At 44.1% G+C, this 23698-nt stretch overlaps 2 protein-coding genes across 6 annotated transcripts in view; one reads left to right on the plus strand and one right to left on the minus strand.

Annotated features, from left to right (window-relative positions):
- Nucleotides 1–496: 496 nt before the first annotated feature.
- RPE (ribulose-5-phosphate-3-epimerase) lies at nucleotides 497–15501 on the plus strand. Of its 3 annotated transcripts, XM_048868495.2 has the most exons (7): nucleotides 502–662; nucleotides 4313–4509; nucleotides 7558–7637; nucleotides 8383–8522; nucleotides 9030–9164; nucleotides 9359–9445; nucleotides 9832–10266. In XM_048868495.2, exons 4-7 carry the CDS (start codon nucleotides 8385–8387, stop codon nucleotides 9952–9954), a joined length of 483 nt encoding a protein of 160 aa, XP_048724452.1. In that variant the 5' UTR covers nucleotides 502–662; nucleotides 4313–4509; nucleotides 7558–7637; nucleotides 8383–8384; the 3' UTR covers nucleotides 9955–10266. The 3 variants fall into 3 exon arrangements, with proteins under 3 accessions (XP_048724451.1, XP_048724450.1, XP_048724452.1); XM_048868494.2 differs by lacking the exons at nucleotides 4313–4509; nucleotides 9832–10266 and adding an exon at nucleotides 14749–15501 and having other exon boundaries at nucleotides 497–662; XM_048868493.2 differs by lacking the exon at nucleotides 4313–4509 and having other exon boundaries at nucleotides 499–662.
- Nucleotides 15341–23698, minus strand: part of KANSL1L (KAT8 regulatory NSL complex subunit 1 like) — a 97607-nt gene continuing 89249 nt past the window's right edge. For 2 of the 3 annotated variants that reach the window (XR_012664454.1, XR_012664455.1), the window contains exons 13-16: nucleotides 18743–18855; nucleotides 17861–18041; nucleotides 16892–17194; nucleotides 15341–16796 (exon numbers count right to left, since the gene is read on the minus strand). Coding sequence is in view for 1 of the 3 variants with exons in the window: in XM_048868492.2 (XP_048724449.1) it covers nucleotides 16946–17194; nucleotides 17861–18041; nucleotides 18743–18855 (543 nt within the window). In the remaining 2 variants the exon portion in view is untranslated. Of the gene's footprint in view, nucleotides 17195–17860; nucleotides 18042–18742; nucleotides 18856–23698 lie in introns of all 3 variants that reach the window. The other variant, XM_048868492.2, reaches the window with a different exon arrangement.

Below are 23698 nucleotides of genomic sequence, written 5' to 3' on the forward strand. Positions count from 1 at the left end.
ATTATGCGGTGGAAGCCAGTACCCAACCTCCATCCAGGCAGCAGGGTGACTTGGTGTGGGCCGCGGGCAGGCGAGCTGCAGGTGCAAACCTCATGAAGAAGGAACAGCAACACGGCCACGCTGGGTCAGACCGCGGGTCCAGCAAGGACAGGGTCCCGCCTGCTGCCAGGGGCTGCAGAGGCAGTGACCAGAGCAGGGCAGCCCAGCTCAGGGAGGCCAGCCTGGGCCAGCTGTGTGCTGTGGGAGGGGCTCGCCTCTCCCCCCTCCCGCCCATCACGGCCTTTGCACCGCCCCTCAGGGGGCGGGGTCTCCACTTCTGCCCCGCCCCCTGGCGCCGGGAGGGACGCAAAGGCTGAGGAAGCGCGCCGGCGCCACCCTTTCCCCAGGCGCCGTGTTGCATTGTGGGGCGAGTAGTCCCTGCCATTCGCAAGCCGCGGGCGGCAGAAGAACTACATGTCCCAGGATCCTCGGGGAGCGGGTTGTGGCGCCCCTCAGGCTGCGGCGCCTGCGCCCCGCTCAGTTCTCGGGGGCGGGGCGGCCATGGCGTCGGGTTGCCGGATCGGCCCGTCCATCCTCAACAGCGACCTGGCGGCGCTGGGCGCCGAGTGCGGCCGCATGCTGGACTCCGGGGCGGACTACCTGCACCTGGACGTGATGGACGGGTAACTGCCGCCGCGCGCGCTGCCGCCTCGGGGCCGGCTCGAGCCCGCGCCCCTCCCCCCGGGTGCCCGGGCTGGGGCGGCTGCCGCTCTGCGCGCGTGGCGGGCTGGCTGCTGAGGGGAGGCTCCGTGGGGCGTTCGCCGCCCTGCCCGCCCGCCCGCCGGGGGATTGCTCAGCGCCTCGTTGCGGCGGGGCTGGGCGCCCTGTGCCGCCCCGCCGTGGGAAGCCCGCGCCCGCTGACCGGGCGGGGGCTGGTCGGTCGTGGTGTCGACGTTTGGGCGCCGGCCGTAAGGCCCTGGGAGGGTGCGAGGGTCCCAGAGGGGCAGCTGCCGCCGGAGCCCCAAACTCGACCTCGCAATTAAACAGCCCCCGCCTCCGCCCGAGCCCGGTGAGCCCGAGGCAGCTGGCGTGGGCCGGCCGCGGGCGCCGAAGTGCCGTGTAGACACACCCAGTGCGGCTGCCCCTAGGCGAGAGGGTCAGGCCGCCTGGAACCAGTCGCGGGATCAGGAGCTGTTTTGGTGCAGCGCCCTGTCCGGTCAGCGGTGTTTATGATGCACCCTTTTCCTAATGGTTAACGAACAGGAAGTGTGTGTGTTTTTCGTAGTAATGTAGGGCTGGAAGGACCTCAAGAAGTCATCAAGGCCAGCCTCTGTGCTGAGGCAGGATCCAGTAAACTGAGACCATCCCTGACAGGTCGTTAGCTAACCTGTTCTTAATTTCCAGTGGTGGGGATTCCACAACCTCCCTTGGAAGCCTAGTCCAGGCTTTAGCTACCCTTATAAAGTTTTTCCTAATATCAACCTAAATCCCTCTTAATGCAGATTAAGTCAGTTACTACTTGTACTACTCCAGCGGTTGTGAAGGACAAGTCATCACTGTCCTTTTAAAAACTCCTCTTAACATAAAAACAGCCGTACTGAGTCAGACCAAAGGCCCATCTAGCCCAGTGTCCTGTCTTCAGACAGTGGCCAACGCCAGGTGCCGCAGAAGGAATGAACAGAAACGGTAATCATCAAGTGAGCCATCCCGGCGCCCATTCCTAGCGAACAGAGGTTAGACACGCCATCCCTGCCCATCCTGGCTAATAGCCATCGATGGACCTATCCTCCATGAATTTATCGAATTGTTTGTGAAGCCTGTTATAGACTGGCCTTCACAACGTCCTCGGGCAAAGAGTTCCACACATTGCCTGTGCGTTGTGTGAAAAAAGACTTCCTTTTGTTTGTTTTAAACCTGCTGCCTATTCATTTCATTTGGGTGACCCCTTCTTCTTGTGTTATGAAGAGTAAATAACACTTCCTTATTTACTTTCTCCACACTAGTCGTGATTTTATAGACCTCTGTCATATGCCCCCTTAGTTCTTTCTTTTCCAAGATGAAAAGTCCCAGTCTGACTAATCTCTCCTCATACGGCAGCCGTTCCATACCCCTAATCATTTTTGTTGCCCTTTTCTGAACCTTTTCCAATTCCACTATATCTTTTTTGAGATGGGATGACCACATCTGCAGACAGTATTCAAGATGTGGGCGTACCAGGGATTTATATAGAGGCAATATAATAATTTCTGTCTTGTCTATCCCTTTCCTAATGATTCCCAACATTCTGTTCGCTTTTTGACTGCTGCTGCACATTGAGTGGATGTTTTCGGAGAACTATCCACAATGACTCCAAGATCTCATTCTTGTGTGGTAACAGCTAATTTAGACCCCATCATTTTATATGTATAGTTGGGATTATGTTTTCCAATGTGCATTACTTTGCATTTATCAACAATGAATTTCATCTGTCATCGTCACCCAGTTTTGTGAGGTCACATTCTAACTCTTCGCAGTCTACTTTGGACTTAACTATCTTGAGTAGTTTTGTATCATCTGCACATTTTGCCCCCTTTTTCCAGATCATTTATGAGTATGTTGAATAGTACTGGTCCCAGTATAAACTGGGGTAGACCACTATTTCTCTCACCATTCTGAAAACTGACCATTTATTTCTGCCCTTTGTTTCCTATCTTTTAACCAGTTACCAGTCCATGAGAGGACCTTCCCTCTTATCCCATGACTTACTTCGCTTAAGAACCTCTGGTGAGGGACCTTGTCCAAGGCTTTCTGAAAATTTAAGACACTATATCCACTGGATTTCCCTTGTCCACATGCTTGTTGACCTCCTTAAAGACTTCTAGTAGATTGGTGAGGCATGATTTCCTTTTACAAAACCCATATTGACTCTTCCCCAACAAATCATATTAATCTATGTGTCTGATAATTCTGTTCTTTACTATAATTTCAGCCAGTTTGTCTGGTACTGAAATCAGGCTTACTGGCCTGTAATTGCTCGGATCCCCTCTGGAACCCTTTTAAAAAATTGGCGTCACATTAGCTATCCTCCAGTCATTTGATACAGAAGGTAATTTAAATGATAGGTTATATACCACAATTAGTAGTACTGCAATTTCACATTTGAGTTCCTTCAGAACTCTTGGGTGAATACCATCTGGTCCTGGTGGCTTATTACAGTTTAATTTATCAATTTGTTCCAAAACCTACTCCAATGACACCTCAATCTGGAACAGTTCTTCAGATTTGTCACCTCAAAAGAATGGCTCGGGTTTGGGAATCTCCAAATACATCCTCAGCCGTGAAGACTGATACCAAGAATTTATTTACTCTGCAATGGCTTTGTCACCCTTGAGTGCTTTTTTAGCATCTCGATCATCCAGTGGCCCACCGGTTCATTAGCAGACTTCCTGCTTCTGATGTACTTAAAACATTTGCTATTACTTTTTGACTCTTTAGCTAGCTGTTCTTCAAAATCTTTTTTGGCCTTCCTAATTACATTTTTACACTTTATTTGCCAGAGTTTATACTCCTTTCTGTTTTCCTCACTAGGATGCCTTTTTGCTTCTGCTTCTTTTACTTTGTTGTTTTTAAATTTGGGATATACTTTTAAGTTGAGCCTCTGTTATGGGGCTTTTAAAAAGTTTCTATGAAGCTTGCAGGGATTTCACTTTTGACACTGTACCTTTTAATTTGTTTAACTAACTTCCTCATTTTTGTGTAGTCCCACTTTCTGAAATTAAATGCTACTGTGGTGGGTTGCTGTGGTGTTTTTCCTGCCACACGGATGTTAAATTTAATTACATTATGGTCACTATTACTAAGTGATTCAGCTATATTTGAAGACTGTTATCAACTCTCCCCCGTCCCCCCATGCTTTTCTTTTCTCAAGAATAAACATGTACAGTTTTTCAACCTTTCATCATAGGTCAGGATTTCTAAACCTTGTATCTTGTTTGTTGCTCTCCTCTGGACTCTGTTAATTTTGTCCACATCTTTCCTAAAGTGTGGTGCCCAGACTGGACAAGAACTTCAGCTGAGGCCTCACCTATGCCAAGTAGAGCAGGACAGTTACCTCCCACCTCTTACATAGGACACTCCTGTCAATACACCCTGAAAGATACTGGCCTTTTTTTTTTTGCAAGTGCATCATATTATTGACATATTCGATTTGTGATCCACTATAACCCCCAAATCCTTTTCAGGAGTGCTACAATCTACCCAGTTATTCCTGTTGCGTAGCTGTGCATTTGATTTTTCCTTCCTAAGTGTATTACTTTGCATTTGTTTTTACTGAATTTCATCTTGTTGATTTCAGATCAATTCTCTAATTTGTCAAGGTTGATTTGAAATCGTATCCTGTCCTCCAAGATGCTAGCACCCCTCCCATCTTGGTGTCATCTGCATATTCTCCACTCCATTATCCAAGTTATTAAAATATTAAATAGTACTGGATCCAAGGCTGATGTGTGGGACCCCACTGGATTGACAGCAAACCACTGATAACTACTCTGAGTATGGTCTTTCAATCAGATTTGCACCAGATAATAGTTTTGTCCAGATTGTATTTCCCTAATTTGATTATGAGAATGTCATATAGAATTGTGGCAAAAGACTTACTGAAATGAAGACATGTCGCATCTCGCTTACTGTATATCTACTAAGCTAGTAATCCTGTCAAAGAAGGAAATTAAGTTGCTTTGGCATGAGTTGTTCTGGACAAATCCATGCTTGCTATTCCTTATAACCCTATTATTAGGGCCTTACCAAATTCACAGTCCATTTTGGTAAATTTCAGTGATAGGATTTTTAAAATCTGAGATTTCAGATATTTAAATCTGAAATGTCATGGTTGTAATGGGGGGAGGGTCCTGACCCGAAAGGGCGTTGGGGGGATTGCAATATTGGCACCGGTATTTCTGCGATGGTGCTGCTGCCTTCAGAGCTCTCAGCCAGCAGAACTTCTTGCAGGTGGGAGAGGTTCACTGAGATGGGTCTCACCTGGCCCCAGGAGCAGCCCATGCTGAGGAAGAGGAAGACCCAGCCTGGCCAGGACTAGCTGCTAGAGCTTGGTGCATGGTAGGAGCCCCTGGGTGGGGCACACTCAGCCTTGCCCCTCCCCAGCCCAGTGCTTAGAGTTAAAGGGGCCTTAGGCTGGCTGGCTGTGTGAGTGGGGTGTGGTGACCATGGCACTCACCTGTAAGGCCAGCCCTGTCCCTACAAAAGTGACAGCCCCTCCCCCACATGTCGTCCTCACTTCTGCCTTGCTGCTGGCAGGGGTGCTACCTTCGAAGCTGGGCGATTACCCAGCAGCTGCTACTCTCCGGCCATCCAACTCTGAAGGCAGCACAGAAATAAGAGTGGTAATACTGCAATCCCCCTACATTAGCCAGATGTCACGAAGGAGACCAGATTTCAAGGTCCATGATGCATTTTTCATAGCTGTGAATTTGGTAGTGCCCTACCTATTATACTGTAGGTTCTTACATACTGATTGTTTAATAATTTTTTCCAGTGTCTTTGCAGGTATTGACATTAGGATGATTGTTTTTTAATTCCCAAGGTTCTCTTTGTTCCCTTTTTAAAGACAGGTGTTATGTTTGCCGTTCTCCAGTCCTCTTGGACCTTCCTTATCTTCCATGAGTTCTCAAAGATAATTAATGGTTCTGAGATTGCTTCAACTAGTTCCTTAAGTACCCTAGAATGAATTTCATCAGGCCCTGCCAACTTGAATATGTCCAACTTATCTAAATATTCTTTAACCTGTTTTTTCCCCATTTGGCTTGCATTCCTTCCTTGTTTTTAAGGTTAATTGTATTAAGTATCTGGTGACAATTTTTCTTTTTAGTGAAGACAGAAGGAAAACAGGCATTAAACATCTCAGCCTTCTTGATGTTGTCCGCTATCAGCTCTCCTCCCCCACTAAGCAGAGGAGACCTGTGCTTTCCTTCATCTTTCTCTTGCTCCCAATATATTGTGGGTGTCAGGACTCCTGTATTAGAACTGGCTGGGTCACTATGGGTAAGCACCTTTCTGTGCCTCAGTTTCCCCACCAGTAAAATGGGGATAGTGATTTTTTCCTTGCAGGGGTGTTGAGTGTTGCCAAACGTTTGTGGAATACTCTGAGTTATCGGAAGTGCACTATAATGTCAAAGTGTGTAAATAAGATTTAAAGGAAATTAGAGATTAACTCTTCTAATGCTGTACAATTTAAAAAAAAAACAAACCTTCCTCATGAGGCTAAAATATCCTATTGACTAGAGTTAGGAGGAAGAAGAGGAAATGTGTTTAGAAGTGGAAGCAGCTTCTGAAAAAAGGAACTGAAATGGGAAGCTCAGTCAGTGTGGAGCCAGGTTGAGAGCTGTATCTTATCTTGGGGTATTATACTGCCACTCATCACCATAGTATCTGAATGCCTTCCAGAAAAAATAGATTGACCATAGAGAAGTCCCTAGCAAACTTCATGAATTATCTAGCTGGTTTTCCATTCACCATCCTTTTCTTGCTTCAAGGAAAGAGACTGTGTGCAATCTAGAAACCCCATTTACCTTCTTTAGGGGCAAATATATAAAGAGAGGATTACTGAGTAACCGCATTCTCTCATGCACTTTCAGTGGCAATCCCACTGAAAGCCCTGCAGAACCTGTTGTACCAGATTTGTATCCTTTTAAATTCATCTTCGTTTCTTCCCTAACAACTTATTTGCCACAGAACTTGATTCAGATGTTCTAAAGCTAAAAATGTTTGAATGCCAAGTTTCTGTACACCACACTGATTATTTTGTATTATGATAATACCTAGAAGCCCAGACTGAGATTTGGGAGCTGATCAAACACATAGCAAGAGACAGTCCATTCTCCAAGGCGCTTATGGCCCAAATAGGCAAGACAGAAAAAGGGTGGGAGGGAAAACGGGCAGAAACATGTGACTGTTTGTTGAGGGTTACATGGTAGATCGGTGGCAGAGCTGGGAATAAACCCCAGTCTCCTGATCCCCAGTGTGTGCCCTATCTACAGTAGAACTCAGAGTTATGAACTGACTGGTCAACTGCACAGCTCATTTGGAACCAGAATTATGCAATCAGGCAGCAGCAGAGACCCCAAAAAAACCAAACAAACACACACAGTACAAGTACTGCGTTAAACATAAACTACTAAAAAAATAAAGGGAAAGTTTAAAAAAGATGCGACAAGGTAAGGAAACTGTTTCTGTGCTTGTTTCATTTAAATCAAGATGCAGTATTTTGCTTCTGCCTAGTAAAGTTTCAAAGCTGTATTAAATCAATGTTCAGCTGTAAACTTTTGAAAGAACAACCATAACGTTTTGTTCAGTTACGAGTCTCCATTCCCGAGATGTTTGTAACTCTGAGGTTCTGTTGTATTAACGACACTGCTTCTTGAACATAGTCTATACAGATTTGTTTTTATATTTCCCATAAATGTAGGTCAATATAGAATTCCTTACTTTAGTCACCATGCAGTAAAACAATATCAAGCCTAATAAGAACCTCCGCTTTTTTTTTTTTTAATAATGAAAAATAAAGTGCTTTTTTCTAATTGGTAGGCACTTTGTTCCGAACATCACATTTGGACACCCTGTAGTAGAGAGCCTTCGAAAGCAGCTGGGTCAGGATCCTTTCTTCGGTAAGGACTTCATTTTTCCAGACTCTTGAGTACATGTTGCTATACTGACAGAGGAAACCACAAAACATTGTGAGTTTGAATCCTCACTGGTGGCCTGTAAGCTCAGGCCACAACTCAGTGGGGTAACCTCAAAACTGTTTTGCGCTGTCTTAGTTTAGAATAGCCTTACACTGGGGGCCATGATGGTGGCAGGAATCATTGGACATGTGGAGAAAGTTGAGGAGGGCTGGTGTAGAGCCAGCTATGTCAGATGAGGATTTCCCCAGCTTTCCAGCCCCTTTCTAGAACTCAGTAGCACAAAGGAGCCATGGTCCAGGGCCTCATGTTCAGTGATTACTAAATATTTATAGCCAAGCAAAATGCTGTAAAAATATGGTTTTCTTTTTAGCTAAACTGAGGGAGGAGGAGACTATATTATGTGAGCTTTTGTTTTTTAGTACTTTAAAGAAACACTCTCCCATGTGGCATGTCACTATAATGTAATCAGTGTGCTATTAAGCTTGAGTAGTAATTATTACTAAACATATCTAATAACATCAAATAATATGCACTCATTTGAACAGCTTATGCTGTTGCTACTCTTTTTGAGCTCTGAGCGCATGCTTTGAATGTGCATTTTCTGTAATGATTCCAAAGCAGCTGTTATGAATTACAGCTAGTACACATATTGGTATATTTTGGTACAGTGATGCATGCCAAGTGTATCTTGCTTACTCATGCTTCTGTTCTTTGTGATTCTTTTCAGATATGCACATGATGGTTGCCAAGCCAGAGCAGTGGGTGAAACCAATGGCTGTAGCAGGTGCAAACCAGTACACTTTTCACCTAGAGGCTACAGACAATCCAGGGGCACTGATTAAAGACATTCGGGAAAATGGGATGAAGGTGAGGAGTTGGTGTGGCAAGAGTAGTGTGCAATAGCTGCCTCCCTCTGGCATTGAAAGATCTGGGCAATAACGTTCTTGAGGACTAATAGGATGAAAGCAATTTATATTTTAACAGAAGTCCTAGAGACAAAGTGGAATCTTGCTTTAATGTAGTGGTCCCCAGAGTGTGGGGTGCACCCCACTAGGGGGCAGGGCCACCTAGCTCTGCTCCAGGCCAAGCCCCAGCTTCGACTCCTGCTCCCAGCTGCAGCCCCATACCCTGGGGCCCATGGACTGGTTACATTATGGGTGGGGTGCAACATAAAATTTGTGGACCATTGCTTTAATGCAGTCAATACCTTTTTGCCTTAATTGATCCTACATAATATTCCAAATACTGTTTACAATATTGAATCAGTAATTTTTTTAAGCTTGTAGTAGCTAGTATCAGGGCAATGCTAACACAGGTGCAAGGCCTCTGTTGTCCTACAGATGCACTTTCATTTATCTTTCCCTCCTTCCGTAGGTTGGCTTGGCCATCAAACCTGGAACTGTAGTTGAATATTTAGCACCATGGGCCAATCAGATAGACATGGCTTTGGTGATGACAGTGGAACCTGGATTTGGAGGGCAGAAGTTCATGGAAGACATGATGCCAAAGGTAGATACTGATTGTGTTTTATTAAATGGAACTAGTCTGTTTCTACTCCCTGTGCCTTGAGAACTAGGAAGGGAGATGACATTAACAAAAAATCCTTAATCATTTAAATGTTAAAAATTATATAGACCTGGGGAGAGTATCTGAGTGTAAAGCCAAGTGCTTAACTTTTGTGGGTTTTTTGTATGGCTCTTTAGATTCAGTGGCTGAGGACACAATTTCCTTCCTTGGATATTGAAGTGGATGGTGGTGTGGGGCCAGACACCATCCATAAATGTGCAGAGGTAAGATTTAAAAACTGAACAGCACACTGAGGACTCTCCTTTTAAGACATTTCTTTTAATTCTGTGCATGAGATTATAATCTCCCTGCTGGGTCTTTCATTTTTGCCATTTGCTTTGTTTTCAGATAGTCTAAAGACTTTCACTCTTTGCTCAGGATAGAACCAGAACTAACATAGGCTACAGTGCAGCAGGAAAGCTCTTTGGGAAAATAATACCCTTTTCTCACTAGAGTAATTTTTTTGACGTACAGAACCTGTGCTGATGAAGTCTATGCATGCTGCAGTTGGACAATAACTTGTGAAAATTATGTATTAGGTAACTAGAGTGTACTGGGATTATGTGGTGGTGGTCCATATTACACAGCTGGCTGTTTAACCTTCTTCCAGGCAGGAGCAAACATGATTGTGTCTGGCAGTGCCATTATGAAAAGTGAAGATCCTAGATCTGTAATCAACCTCCTGAGGAATGTGTGTTCAGAAGCTGCTCAGAAACGCTCCCTGGACCGATGAGACGGCCAACTCATGCCAAGGCAGCTTGGGTGTGAACGGGTTCTAGTCCAGTATGGAGACAGTGCTGCTGAACCAGGACTGCAGCATTGAAGAATTGTTCCTTCACTGCAAGCAGCTGTTTTGCCAGGCTGGAAACACAATCAGCCAGTGCTATCCCTTAAATTGCCTGGAGACTCATTTTATAGCAGAACAGGGATTGGATTGACACACAATTCAGTCAGTTTTTGCTTGAAAGGTGTGGAAGACTTAAGAGTCTGCTCTGTGCGTTCCTACAAAACTGTTTCAAATAAAACCCTGTTCTAAAAGTGATAAGTCGTCTTACGACTTGCAAAACTCATCCGTTAGCTGTTCAGGATGAACCCATCTACCCCAAGAAAGAGCATCTTCCAGAAATAAGTTCACGAATTAGACAGGTATGTCCGTCCCAATAAAGCACGGTACAATACTTCATTCTCACAGCAGTGGGAAATAAAAGTTCCACAATAAGCTGTTATCATAGTTTTTCAAAGGGGGGGAGCGGGGGGGAAGGAGTGTGGAAGCGAAGTCTCTTGGTACCCTTACGACTAGCTAGTGAAAACTTTCCACCTATGAAAACTAGTCCAAGTTAAATGATCTGAAGGTACGGTTATTAGATTTATTGTAAAAACTTCAGGAATCAACAGCTAAAGATAGGTGTTACTATTCTACAATGAGTAAGTTGCCTGCTATTGTGGGTTAACAAAATTTTAATTATTGCAGAATGAGCAGCCACAGGCTATTATCTCACATTTGTACAAAAGCACATGGGGATCCTAAGCTAGGTCTTTTGCATTCTAGCTCTTCAAATAGGCTCTAGTGACTAATTATAGGTAGACACAGTATCCTTCAGGCAATCCATGGGTGGAAGACCAAGCAGCTGCTGCCTGTGTATAAAATGTAATAACCAGCATACATGACTTACAGAAAGGCCTACTCCAGGAGAGAAGTAGTAAGATAATTTGGATCCACATGGTGAATCTGCTTCAGCGGTTCAGTTTCTAAGCAATGATGTTAATCGAGAGAGGTAGGACTGGTTCAAGAATTCCTCTAGCTAGTCTCTCTGAAAAACTATGGTGGACATTCATGTTCAAAAAAGCCAAAGCCCCATGTTAGTGCTGCATAAAGAAAGTGATTAGAGGGAACATTTTTGCACACTTCTTTCCAGTACCCCAGTTCAACAGAGATGAGATACACCTCTACCCTGATATAACACAAATTTGCTCTGGGGGGCAGGGTTGCACGCTCCAGCGGATCAGCGTGTCTGGCTCCGATACACTGCTTTGAGCGGCATGTTAAGGGTGCTGGGCCAGGGCTGGATAAGGGTCTGGGGGGTCGGGGCATTGGAGTCCCAGGGTGTGGCAGTATGGTCAGGGGGCAGGAAGTGACTATTAATAATGGAAATGCTTGACACCAAAGCAAGTTCAATCCAATGGTGTTTCACCTATAACTTGGTAAGATTTTTTGGCTCCCGAGGACCACATTATATTGGGGTAGGTGTGTACTACAGGTGTGAGGGCAGTGGTGAAGGCTGCTTGTGTAAACATAGCCACTCTAGCTCCCTCAGTAAAAGCAAATGTGAGGATGCAGCAACAAAGGCTTTTGGCATGGGCTGCACAAGAAAGTATCAAGGGTCTCAGACAGGCTTGTAGGGCCTGCCTGGAAACCTGGGCCATGGCATCCTCAATGCTGTTAGTAAGCCAGCTAGAGTTCAAACGGAATTGGGGCAGGGATAACTGTCCGTAGGGAATCATTTGCTCAAACTTGCTGTGCACCACTTTTGCAAGTATAACTAGTTGTCATAACGCATTCACACAGTATCCCCAAGACTACTCTAGAGAGAATGTTTAACTGCAGACAGTCGCTTGTTGTCATTTAACAGCCTTTCGGCTACAAAATACTATGCTCTGTCCCAAGGAGAACTGAAGCCTTTGTCAGGTCCTAGATTAGAGCAGTTTGTGGGTTCTCGCCTTTTTTGTCAACGGCCTTGAGCAGGTGTAAACTGCCAGCCTAGGGCTGTACTTCAGGGGAGGAAAACATACATGCAAGAAAACCACCTCACCTCACCAGCAGAGTGAGTGGCTAATTGTTCCTACTAGAGCACCCCACTTTGTAAGTGTGACCTCTTCACTTCCACAGCCTCTTGTTACAGCTAAGGTTAAGGGAAAGGCTATTAGTCACCATGGCAATTACTACTTTCACATATGCTTGATTAAATTCTTCTGTTACTCCTTAAGAATTGCCCATTTCCTCACTATTAGCAAACAAATGACAATTTTTTGTCCCAGCATGCCTTCCTGCACTTAAAAATAAGTGATGTAAATATGCTTATGCACAGAAAACAGCAGCTATACCTCATCCCTGAAAGTACATATTGAACAGGGAGACACCCAGTCTGATCAGGCATCCCAATGGAAAAAGTATTTCCACATTAAAACTAACCACACAGAATCGACATCAGCCAGTCATGGGTCAATGAATAGAGAACTTTGACTTAAACTTTCATGCCTAAATCAAATTTCCAGACACTCTGCACATCAGTCTCATACATTCAACCTGCCAGACCCCCAGTGAGGAACACAGTTACTTGTACTTTTCTATAACCTCAGTCGCATGATTCTATAGCTAGAGGAATTCATGTTGTAAATACATTTTCAACAGTAAAAGTGCAGGGATATCACAGGGACTAAAATGAGGGCCAGTTGAGAATTATTTGTCTCAAAGTTCCAATGGCGAGCCAATAAAGCCATCTAGACTGTAGTGCCGAGGCAGACTTTTGTGCACTACTGCATTACTGGACCGGAGGGCTAAGAGGTAAATGATATTCTGTAACAAGGGAAGGGTCCAGGGCGCTCACTATCGTCAATAGAGGAAGATTCCAGATGTCCAGTTCAAGCCTTACTTGGATGTGGGGTCCTCCAAAGGACAGTTCTGTAAGCAAGCTAGCATGCACCCGAATAGGGCGAGAAACTATACAGAAAATATGCTCTGCTCACCACATCTGAGGACTTTCCTGCCCTTCCCATGCTTTGATGAAGTTCATGGATCTGAAGGAGGATGTGAAACCTCTTGCAACAGGGCCAGGGAAGGAGATATGGAGACCTGAAAACATGCCTTTTGATCCAAAATGATAAACAAAGCACAAATACACTGAAACAAGTCACTGGTCCAACAGTGCCCGACTGCATAATGCTCAGTACTTCACAGCTGGACAGGGGGATGGGAGGAGAGGAATGACCTGTTTTAGCCTTTGTGTAACAGCTAAAAGCCAAAAAGTTGAGGAAATTTTTGGAAGTTTAAGGGAGGTATGAGGAAAAAAACTTGAGGAAGGGGCTTCATGGGTTTTTATAAATGCAGCCCTGGGGCTGAGCTGTGCGTATTGCAGTTCTCAGCATGCTCTGACCTAGAGAGCTAATTGTTTCCAAATTCATGTGACACAATACACAAACTATAGGTGCGGGAAAGGCAGGAAATTGATGGAGGCCATTTCCATGAGAGAGAAAGGCTGCATCTATTATCCCAATAAGTTTTTATTATTAAGAATTGAAGACATCACAACAGCTCTGAACAGCAGATGTGAAGAAAGAGGGTGGGGCTGGGGCTTGTGTAGGTGCTAGACTGAGACAGTTCAGTTTCTAACTGTCCAGACTTCCTGTATGGCTTTGGGCAAGTCACTTACTGTCTCTCTCTCTCTCTGTAAAATTGGGATCGTAATCCCACTCTGTCTTGGCTCTAGATTATAAAATATTTGGGGCAAGGCCTGTCTCTTCCAATGTGTTTGTACACACCCTGGCATAATACGGCCTCGATCTCAGCTGGAGCTTCTAGGGTCTACTGTAATACAAGTAAATAGTAGCATCCCCTAGCCCCAAGAGTTTCCAGAGTCAGAACGATGACACCAGGGAGGAGGGAGGTTTATACCAATGAGGTTCCTGCAGAGCCTGGGGAGTAGTGGAGGGAGATTTGAAGGAGAGGTTATGTGGTGTGTAGGCTAGATGGGGGCAGGTGGGGATGGATAATGGCCATTCCAGGCACTGGGGCAGTGGGAGAAAGTATATAGGTAATTATGGGAGGACATACAGGGATTGGAAGGATTACAGAGTGCAGGGCTGCTGAAGAGAAACAATAAACTATATTCTATTCTTGCCTTATGTCATGAAGTTCAATGGATGGAGATGGTCTTAGAATCTGCACCCAGGCAAATTATTTTGCTGCCCACAATCTGTTTTTTATCAGATGAGATGTGGACTTTAAGAGCAAAGTTTCTGATGGAAAAAAATGCCTTAAATATTTGCATAGGGAGAAAGTATAAAAGGAAAGTTCTCCATTTTGCATCGAGTTTTTCAGTTTCTTTCTTGCCCATCTCATCGTTGCCAGGGTGGTTTCATTATTTTAGCCTGTTCGCACAACGGGTAGGGCAGAGAGCATCTCAATAGGGACAAAGAAGTTGTGTGCAATCTCCATTTGTAGCGGCCCTGTAGCTAGCAAGATTAACAAATACCATCTTTATTGAGCAGTATTAACATCCTCTTCTAAAGGAAACTGCCAGGAACTACTCAGGGGCAATGCAAAGATTTCCCCCTCCTATGTGATACCATTTGTCGATACTGATTTTATAGTGCAAGAGTCTCATATCCAGATCCTCTGAAAAGCAATGCAGCAAGCTGCCTGACAACCCACCAAGCCAGCCCAGTTTCGTTAGCAGTACTATTCAAAAGTTTACTTCATTTTTAAAATATTCTCGTAACATTAACAGAGAACGCTCTCTTTTTCCTTCAGGATCTTGGATGATTCAGACTTCATTACTAAGTCAGTGTTCCTCACCTGTAGTTCTCCTGGGTCCTGCATGCAGGGAGTTCACATGACTGATGCCCAGATCCCAGGATTGCTCCTCACACTGCCAAACAGATCAGACAAGAGCAGGAGGCACTGAACAATCTATAAAGTTGTATGATGGGAGCTAGCAGGATCTGAGCTGCTCCTATCTTCACTTTGAAGGAGCAGGGGAATGGAGAAGAAAAGAGCCTCACCTCAGACTGCTCTCCAACTCACATTCCCAGCAGCAGCCAGAAGACGAGGGAGAGAGAAATCAGAAATACCCCATTCCACTCAGAAACTAGGAAGAAGGGATAATAGAGGGGGAAACTACAGTCTCACAGCCAGTTATCCAATGCATCATCATCATGTACTAATGCAACATTAACAAATGCAACAGCAAGGCTTTGTACCATTACTACTTTGTGGCTCCCACAAAGCCATTAAAAGATCATACAGGTCTTCAGCTCTTAAAAGTACATACCACTAATTTGATGTTACAGACCTGTGAAGGGAATCTAAATACTTCTATTGCTAATCAAATTCAGACTACACATTGTATGGAAATAACTTTTAATTAAAAAAACCTAGCATTGAAGATTATTGTATCAGACACTGAGGCAAAATTTGAGTTTAATTTGCTGGACAAACCAGTGTTAAAAAAAGATTTAAAATAAATCAGAATGTGCAATAAACTACAATGTAGCATAGGCTGTAGTGTTGAAACTTGACTGAACTTTTTTCCGAGGTCCAGCGTATATTTCCAGTTAATCTGACAGGAAAAAAAAATTAAGTTTGACACTAACAAACGGGTCATCTGTCAGTATTGGATATTACAAGCTGAGGAAAAATGTTGTACAAGAACAGAGACTCCTATATAGTTGCCTTCAACTGTTGTACACAGAAAAACTTCCTGCTGACAGTGGTTTATACATACGTTCTACTGGTGTCAAATTATTGTTCTGCTACAAGAATACTGCTATATAATCAATTCTTGTATGCGTCATCTTCTATTAGCATCATTTGAGGATGCAGATAAATCCTGAATACTGTAATTCAGAATGTATGAGTTTAGACAATTTGCTTTTATTTTCTTAGAGAGTGAAATGGCTGGAAATTTAAAAATCAATCTGTGTTTAGAAACATTGTGAAAGGTGTTTTTAAGCCCTTCTGATGTCCTTATTAACGTTTTCCTTTCTGGTTAGTCACTCTGCTTTTGCATACTTGGTAGAACCTTGCAAGATATCGCTTAGAAACCATAACAAACTATACTTGTTGGTAAGATACTATAGCACACAATTATAAGCAGCATTAGCTACTGCAGGTCTAGGAGTTAAGTCTCCAAATATCTGGTGATCCAAAATGAAATTCAGAGTTGTATCTTCATTTAATTCACTTTTCGCTTCCTCACCACTCCAAGGCTTCTCTGCTCCCCATGTGACTGAAATAGGAAACTGTCTACCTTTTGTATAGTAGAGAAATCAACTATGGAAATATAGTGATATATTTGTGTGTTAGTGTTTGAGGATTTCTGCATGAAACTAACAATAGAGTTGAATGAGTGACTAATTTTAAGCCATATATAAGGCTTCTGAAAGTGTCATTTAAAAACTACTGGTACTTAAATATTCAAGGGATTTCAGACATGCATTTTAAACAAGTCAGGTATTTGTCACATGCTCATGCCACCAAAGAAAACAACTTTATTTAAAATTACCCCCTCTTCCTCACTGTCTTTTCAAGTAGTTTTTCTGTGTTTTGAAGTTGTTTGTTTAAAGGAATAAAGTGTGTTCTGCTGTCCCAGAATCCATCAGAACCATAAACACATTTGAAAGAAAAAAAGGAAGAATATCAAAGAATGTGGCAATATGACAACAGAAAGCAGTAAACCGTGCCAGCTATTTAGGTGTGCCCACTTTCAACATGGGGAATACTAGACTTCCAGCTCGAAATAATTAGTTTCTCTTGTGGTTCAGGAAGAAGAAAGTGTTGCGTTTGGGATTCTATCCTGCCTGTTACAAAGCAAGAAAGAAAATATATTATATGCTGCTAATGTACAGTATTTGAATTGTGCTGTTATTTCTTGTGTGAAGAACAGAGATTTTACCTTGTACTTTTCTCCACCTTAATCAGCTTTCTTAATGAACCACATTATTCCCTATCACCTGTGTTTTCTTGTGCTGCAGAGTCCCAGGAAAACACTTTTGCAGTCTTCCAGCTCTTCTGTGGATTGTTTTCTTGGTGGATGGCCATTGTTTGGCAACGTGATGGGAGTGCATGAAGTGCAGAGGGAGTCACTGTGGAAAGCTGCACTTGAACTTTCAGTCTGATTTGTTATTTTGTCTTGGCACCGTAAGGTTTCTATGTCTTCATCCTTTAACGGAAAAACCCGAAGTTCCCACAGCTCTGACTGAAAAGAGTCAAAGGGGGAGAGGGGGAAAAGAAGGGTCCTGGTTAGCTATGTGCAGAATGATTCTGTTATCAAGTAACAAATGAGTCTTGTTCTTTACATTGCTTGCAGGGTTCTTCAGATACAAGGAAGATTACCATTCTGATGGGTACCAGTTTTCAATGTAGCTTGGCTTAATACAGCACAACTTCATTTTGTATGGAATCTTTTAAACAAGTTGTATCCCAACATTGTTTCCAAGGTTAAACAATGCAGTTACAATGTAAGGGGCGAGGAACGTAAAAAGGAATTCTCTATTTTCTACTGTTAAGAACATCTATTACCATCACAATCAGTACTATTTGGAACCCATGTTGGCATCCTCTGAAAAAAAAGCTACTGAATGTATCAATAGAGAGCCTGCTACTCTCTCATCTGAGGCTGAGACATTTTGACCCAGTAGTGAAAGTTTTGCCTGTGCTGTTCCTATTCTGTTGACAAATCGAGGACTTCATTTGGAAGTGATCTCAATCTGGTAATTTGCACAAGCTCTAAATGCAATCCAAAAATTAGAGATGAGAACACTTACATTTGCAATTTTAGATTTAGACCACTGAATTTAGGCCACTGAAGTCAGGGGAACTATGGGCATTGGATCAGGCCCTTACTTACTAAAAACCACCATACCTTTGCTTCTTGGTTTTCCTTTGAAGACTGTTGGACCCTTAAACATACAGAACTGTGGATTTCTGAAGTAAGATCAGAAGCAGCTTCAGCAGCACAATGCAGTGAAGCACATGAGTTGCAATGGTTTTCTTTCAGTACTGGATCTTGTCCCTGCTGTCTTTCAGCATTTTTGCTATAAGATCTAGTACAAGACAAAATGAGAAAATTAAGCTTTGGTTAATAACTTCTCTGTCAAGTGACTGGAAACAATTCAGTTTTTTTTTTTAAAATGAGGAAAAAGAGGCACTACTCCAAGTTTTTAATAATGGCTTCTAAATTTATATGCTTAGAAGTAAAGATAACCTGAAAACGGAACTCTAAAGCAAAGCTGACCTTGGTATAAAATATTTAAATACATTTTAGTATCTTCGACAACATTTTTTTGAAAGTACAAACTTAACAGAATCCAGTACTTGAAGTGGGTCTCTGAATGCAATTACTTTCAGTCTTAGATCCAGAAAAGTGACACCCCAGTCTTTCATCTAAATCAGAAATTACTGTGTAAGATGTGACACCCTATTTGTTTGTCTAAGGCAATAATTACTGAGCATGGCAGTGAACAGCAGCAGTGGGATGAGTTCAGAAAATGTTAAGATTTTGTTCACTAATATGCCAATAACCCAGATTTTCTTAAAATTCATAAGATTTAAAGCTATATAGCTTTCCTTTTCGAGCAACAAATTAAATATGCATGATACCGTGCATGGTAAACTATTTGATGGGGAATACCCTCATTTTCAAAGATGCTTCACTCTACTGATAGCATTTCTAAAAGTTGCTGAGCTACCAACAGAAAATCCCAATAATTCTGTAAGAGTCCTCCATTTATGACAATACACCTGCCTGCTATTTCTTCTGGGCCATCGGCTCTGTTCCCACAACGACCACCTTGCTTTCTCTCTCTCTTCATATTTTGCATGACGTGAAGAAAAAAGTTCATCTGACAGATCTTCGATCTGTAATTATAAGTGAGATGGCTGTTGCCATGATTACAAGCATCACTAAAGATTAAAACAATGGGTTTATATGGTCCTGTGGGGAATCTGTGTCACACGCACAACAAAAAGAATGTGCAGTGGAGGGTACAAAAGTATAGTAAACTGTATGTGTTCATCTTAAAACATGACAGAAAAGTACAGCTATATGATACAACTTTTTAGCCCGCTAATTTACACGTTTGGAAGGGGTGGATCTCAAGTTGATATAAAAATTATTCACACCTCTATGGAAATACTCAAGGACTACACTAGATTGAAAAATAAGAGGAAGGTTACTTACTTGTAAGTCAAGTAAACAGGAGACGTACTACATTTGTGGATGCACACTTGTGTCTCTTCTGGAGCAGGACACAGAAGAAGTGAGCTATAGCACTTAAGAGCAACTACATTTTCCTTCAGAGATGTAAACTATCCGATTCTTTTGCATTTTGGTTCTATATTAGCAGAGCAAATCAAGTTTTTAAGAGTTAAGCATGTAGATCCTCAGGTAACAGTAACCTTAAAAAAAGTTCCCAGGCTATTTTATGAAGTTAACTGTTGAGCATTAACCACGACCCCAAGAATTCTACTCCAGGTTATAAAAAGCCAGTGTCTCCAGCTGGCCTGAGTTCCTCTCTACTTCAGCATCCAAGACTCAACGGAAGTCTGGGGATGAGGTGAAGTGTGTAAATATGCAGAGGCAATACATTTGGAAAATTCCAGTTACTAATAAGCAAGTTCCATTCTTCAAAAATTCCCTCCACAGAGACCCAATTTTCAGAGAACAACGAACTGCAGCAGTGTTCAGGAGAAGGGCTTGGAAGTGCTTAGCTGAAAAAAGACTGAGAAAACAGTGTTTCATCCTTCAGTTGGGCTTCCATTTGAAAGAACAGTGCTGGATAAACTGAACTTTGTGCAGCAGACTTACATATCTGTTAGAGAGACATGGCAAAGGGGAGAGGGAAAGGCACACACAGCACTACCAGAAAAACCCTTAATTCTCTCAACACTGGAACTCTATGCTCAATTCTATGCTTATTCATAGCCTTGTAAGTTTAGCCTATCATATGTATCCAATTTAGACAGTCTCCAAACAGAGACTGCCTTGGATGTTTTACCAAATATGATCAGCTGAGAGAATTTCCTAGAAGGCTTGGACCTATCCAAATTTTAAAGTCTGGCCTGACCAGGCATACTATGAAGCTTTCAGAGGAGTGGAGCAAGAAGTTGAGGTGAAGATACAACACAACGTTATCTTTGTGAAATAGTTTAAATGGAGCATGGGCCATACGGGCTTGGATTTTGCTCAGACCAATGTTTACCATATCTGCAACCAGAAAAATGATGTTTAGAACAGACTAAAATTGCTTGAAGAGGAAGTCCAATATATCTTGGCAAGGTCCAGAAGCCCAGAGGGTATGAGGGAATGCAACAACTCTAAGCTAATGTTTCACAGAAGGGTGCATGGAAGAGAGAGAGAGAGAGAGAAAAAAAAGATACTCATGCTGCAGGAGTGGGAAGCAGCAATGTGCTTTGATATAAGCATGACCTCATTAAGAATACCAAACATTCTAAAATGAAAGGCCCTGGGGGAAGGATGAAATGCCACATTCTTACTACGAAATCCAGCAGAAAACAGTCACCATTTCAACGCAAAAGATTTCTTAGTGAATGGTTTGCAGAACTCCAGCAAGACACTTAGATCCAAGCTCATGAGAATTTTGGTTGCTCAGTTAAGAACAAGACCCAGGCTGCTAAGTGAAGCCCTCTGGATCCAGACACCAGATCTGCCCTGCATTTTGAGACAGTTTGACTCTTCGTTCTTCTGCAGCACATTGAAAATTGAGGTTGCTGCTCAGTCACAGCTGAGAAGAACAAGGATATGCACACAAAGGAGCTGTGTTTTGCTCTCCTCAAGACACCCGAGGACCAGTTCTCCACAGGCCCTCTCTCTGGCATAGTTCAGAACAGGTTCAGGACTGCGGTAATGTACTCTTCAGAGCAGAAGGGTGCTATGGCCACACCTTGTTTTTAAACAACAATGGATGTTACATTAATGGCACTGTTCATGTAAAACTTTTGTCAATCAGGGGTGTGAAAAAAACCACCCCCCTGCCCGACATAAGTTTCACCGACAAGCCAGTGTGAACAGCGCTTTGTTAGCGGGAGACACTCGTTAGGGGTGATTTAATTACGCTGGCGGGAAACTCTCCCCTGCCGGCATAGAGCAGGTACATGGGAGACCTTACAGAGGTGTAGCTACAGCGATAGTGTAGACAAAGCCGGAGGGAGCTAACCACAGATTTTAGGTTAAGTTTTGCCAAAGAGCATAGTGGACCCTGGTAATACCCTATAACAGAGCGCACACAGCCATGTGGTTTCTGCTGCAACAGTGTTAGGCACATGATTTTACAGAATGGATGAGGGCGTTTGTAACTGTGTTAGATGTGAACACAAACTATTGCAGCTGCATTATTCTCTGGTAAATCTATCTGAACATAGCACTCCACAGTCTGACTCCACTCCACAGCTTCCTGTGAGCTCCTGCTGGGGACCTAGAACCTGATCCAAAGTCCACAGACTTCAGTGGAAAGACTCCCATTGGCTTTACTGGGCTTTGGGTCAGGCCCTAGTGCACATGCTTGCAAAGCTGGCTGATAAGTGGATATGGAAAGTCTGGCATGCCAGGTGCAATGCTCTCAGCTCTCTGACATTGATGTGGAGAGCAAGCTCTGCCCGAGACCAGAGGCATTGAATCCTGAGGTCCCCCAGATGTGCTCCCCAGCCCCGTGCTGATGCGTCCGTCACTAGGGAGAGAGACGGCTGAGGGCTGGAGAAGGGGACCCCTGCACATACTACCTGTGCGTCGAGCGACCACAGGAGGGAATCGACAACCTGGTGGGGCAGGGTTACAACCTTATCCAAATGTCCCGGGCTGGTCGATACACCGATGCTAGCCGCGACTGAAGAGGCCGAAGTCTGAGTGCACCACATAGGTACAGGCTGCCATGCGTCCTAGAATTTTCAGGCAATTCCTTGCTGTGGTAGTGGGGAACTGCCTGAGATCTCGAATGATGTTGCCAAAGGCCTAGAACCTCACTTCCAGGAGGTACGCCCTGACCTGGGTCGAGTCCAGCACTACCCCTATAAATTCTATCCGCTGAACTCGAGACAACGCTGGATTTCCCCTCGTTCAGAAGAAGGCCCAGATTGCCAAACGTCACCCTTATGAAGTTAACCTGTGCCTCCACTTGAGCTCTGGAGCGGCCCTTGATGAGCCAGTCGTCGAGGTACAGGAACACCTGTACCTAACACCTGTGCAGAAACGCGGCCACAACTACCATGCACTTGGTGAACATTTGAGGTGCCGCTGAACAGCTGAACGGAAGGACTGTGAACTGATATTGGTTGTTATTCACCACAAACCTGAGGTATTTTCTGTAGGGCAGAATTATTGCTATGTGACAGTATGCATCCTTCAAGTCGAGGGCGGCATACCAGTCTCCTGGATCCAATGAAGGAATGATGAAGGCCAAAGAGTCCATGAGGAACTTGAGCTTCTTCATGAACTTGTTGAGTTCTTGCAGGTCTAGGATGGGCCTGAACCCAGCCTTTGGCTTTCAGCATTAGGAAATACTGGGAATAGGAAACCCTTGCCCTTCTGCTCCTGAGGAACCTCTTCCACTGCCCCTAGCGAAAGGTGCGAGTGCACTTCCGGTATAAGGAGTTGCTCGTGAGAGGGGTACCTGAAGAGGGACAGAGAAGGGGGATAGAAGGGCGGGAGGGCACAGAATTGGATGGAGTATCCCCTCTCTACCATGCAGAGCACCCAGAGGTCTGAAGTGATACTGGACCATACACGGTAGAAAGGGGATAGTCGGGATGAAAAGGTAAGGCGGAGTAGATCCAGTTCTTGTTCTGGTATGTCATCCTCAACCGCACCTTCAAAAGGCCAGTTTGGGACCAGGAAGTGGCTTGGATTGGCCAGAGCCCTGGCCTGAGAACAGGTGCAGCCTCTTCCTACCGCTCCAATTCCTCCTCTAGTAACTGTCCTGTCGTTCTGTTGTTAGCAGAACCACGGAGGAGGTTGTGGTCTGAAGTGTTTCCGCTGCGAGGTGGGAGTATGGAGGCCCAGCAATTTGAGGTGGCTCTTGAGTCTTTTAGGCTATGAATCCTTTTATCTGCCTTTTTGGAAAACAGATTCACACCTTCAAAGGGGAGGTCCTGAATGGTCTGTGGGACCTTGTATGGCAGACCTGAAACTTGGAGCCAAGAGCCCCTTCTCATGACCACCCCTGTAACCATCACCCTGGAGGCTGCATCAGCTTCGTCTAGCGCCACCTGCAAGGAAGCTCGGGAGATGAGCTTGCCCTCCTCGACCAAAGCCGAGAACTCAGAAGGGGAGTATTGTGGCAGCAGCTCTGCAAATTTTGCCATTGCTTCACATGTATTATAGCAGTACCTGCAACAATGGCTTGCTGGTTTGAAATGTGGAGCTGCAACCCGCCTGTAGACTAGACCTTTCTAACGAAAAAGTCGAGTCTTTTCGCCTCCCTGTTCTTAGGGGAGGGTCCTTGGTAATCTTGCTGCTCGCGCTGGTTAACACTGTCCACAACCAGGGAAATCAGGTGGCAGGTGCGAGGAAAGATGCTCATAACCCTTAGTTGGCACAAAGTAACGACTTTCATTGCGCTTAGCTTTTGGGGGGCAACAAGGCTGGGGTCTACCATAAAGTTTTGGTTGTAGCAGATGTAATTTTGATAAGAGGCACGGCAATGAGTGCGGGTCTGGAGGGCGCGAGGATGTGCACCATGGGATCCGC

This window comes from Caretta caretta, chromosome 11 (assembly GCF_965140235.1).
Source record: "Caretta caretta isolate rCarCar2 chromosome 11, rCarCar1.hap1, whole genome shotgun sequence".
NCBI lineage: Eukaryota > Metazoa > Chordata > Testudines > Cheloniidae > Caretta > Caretta caretta.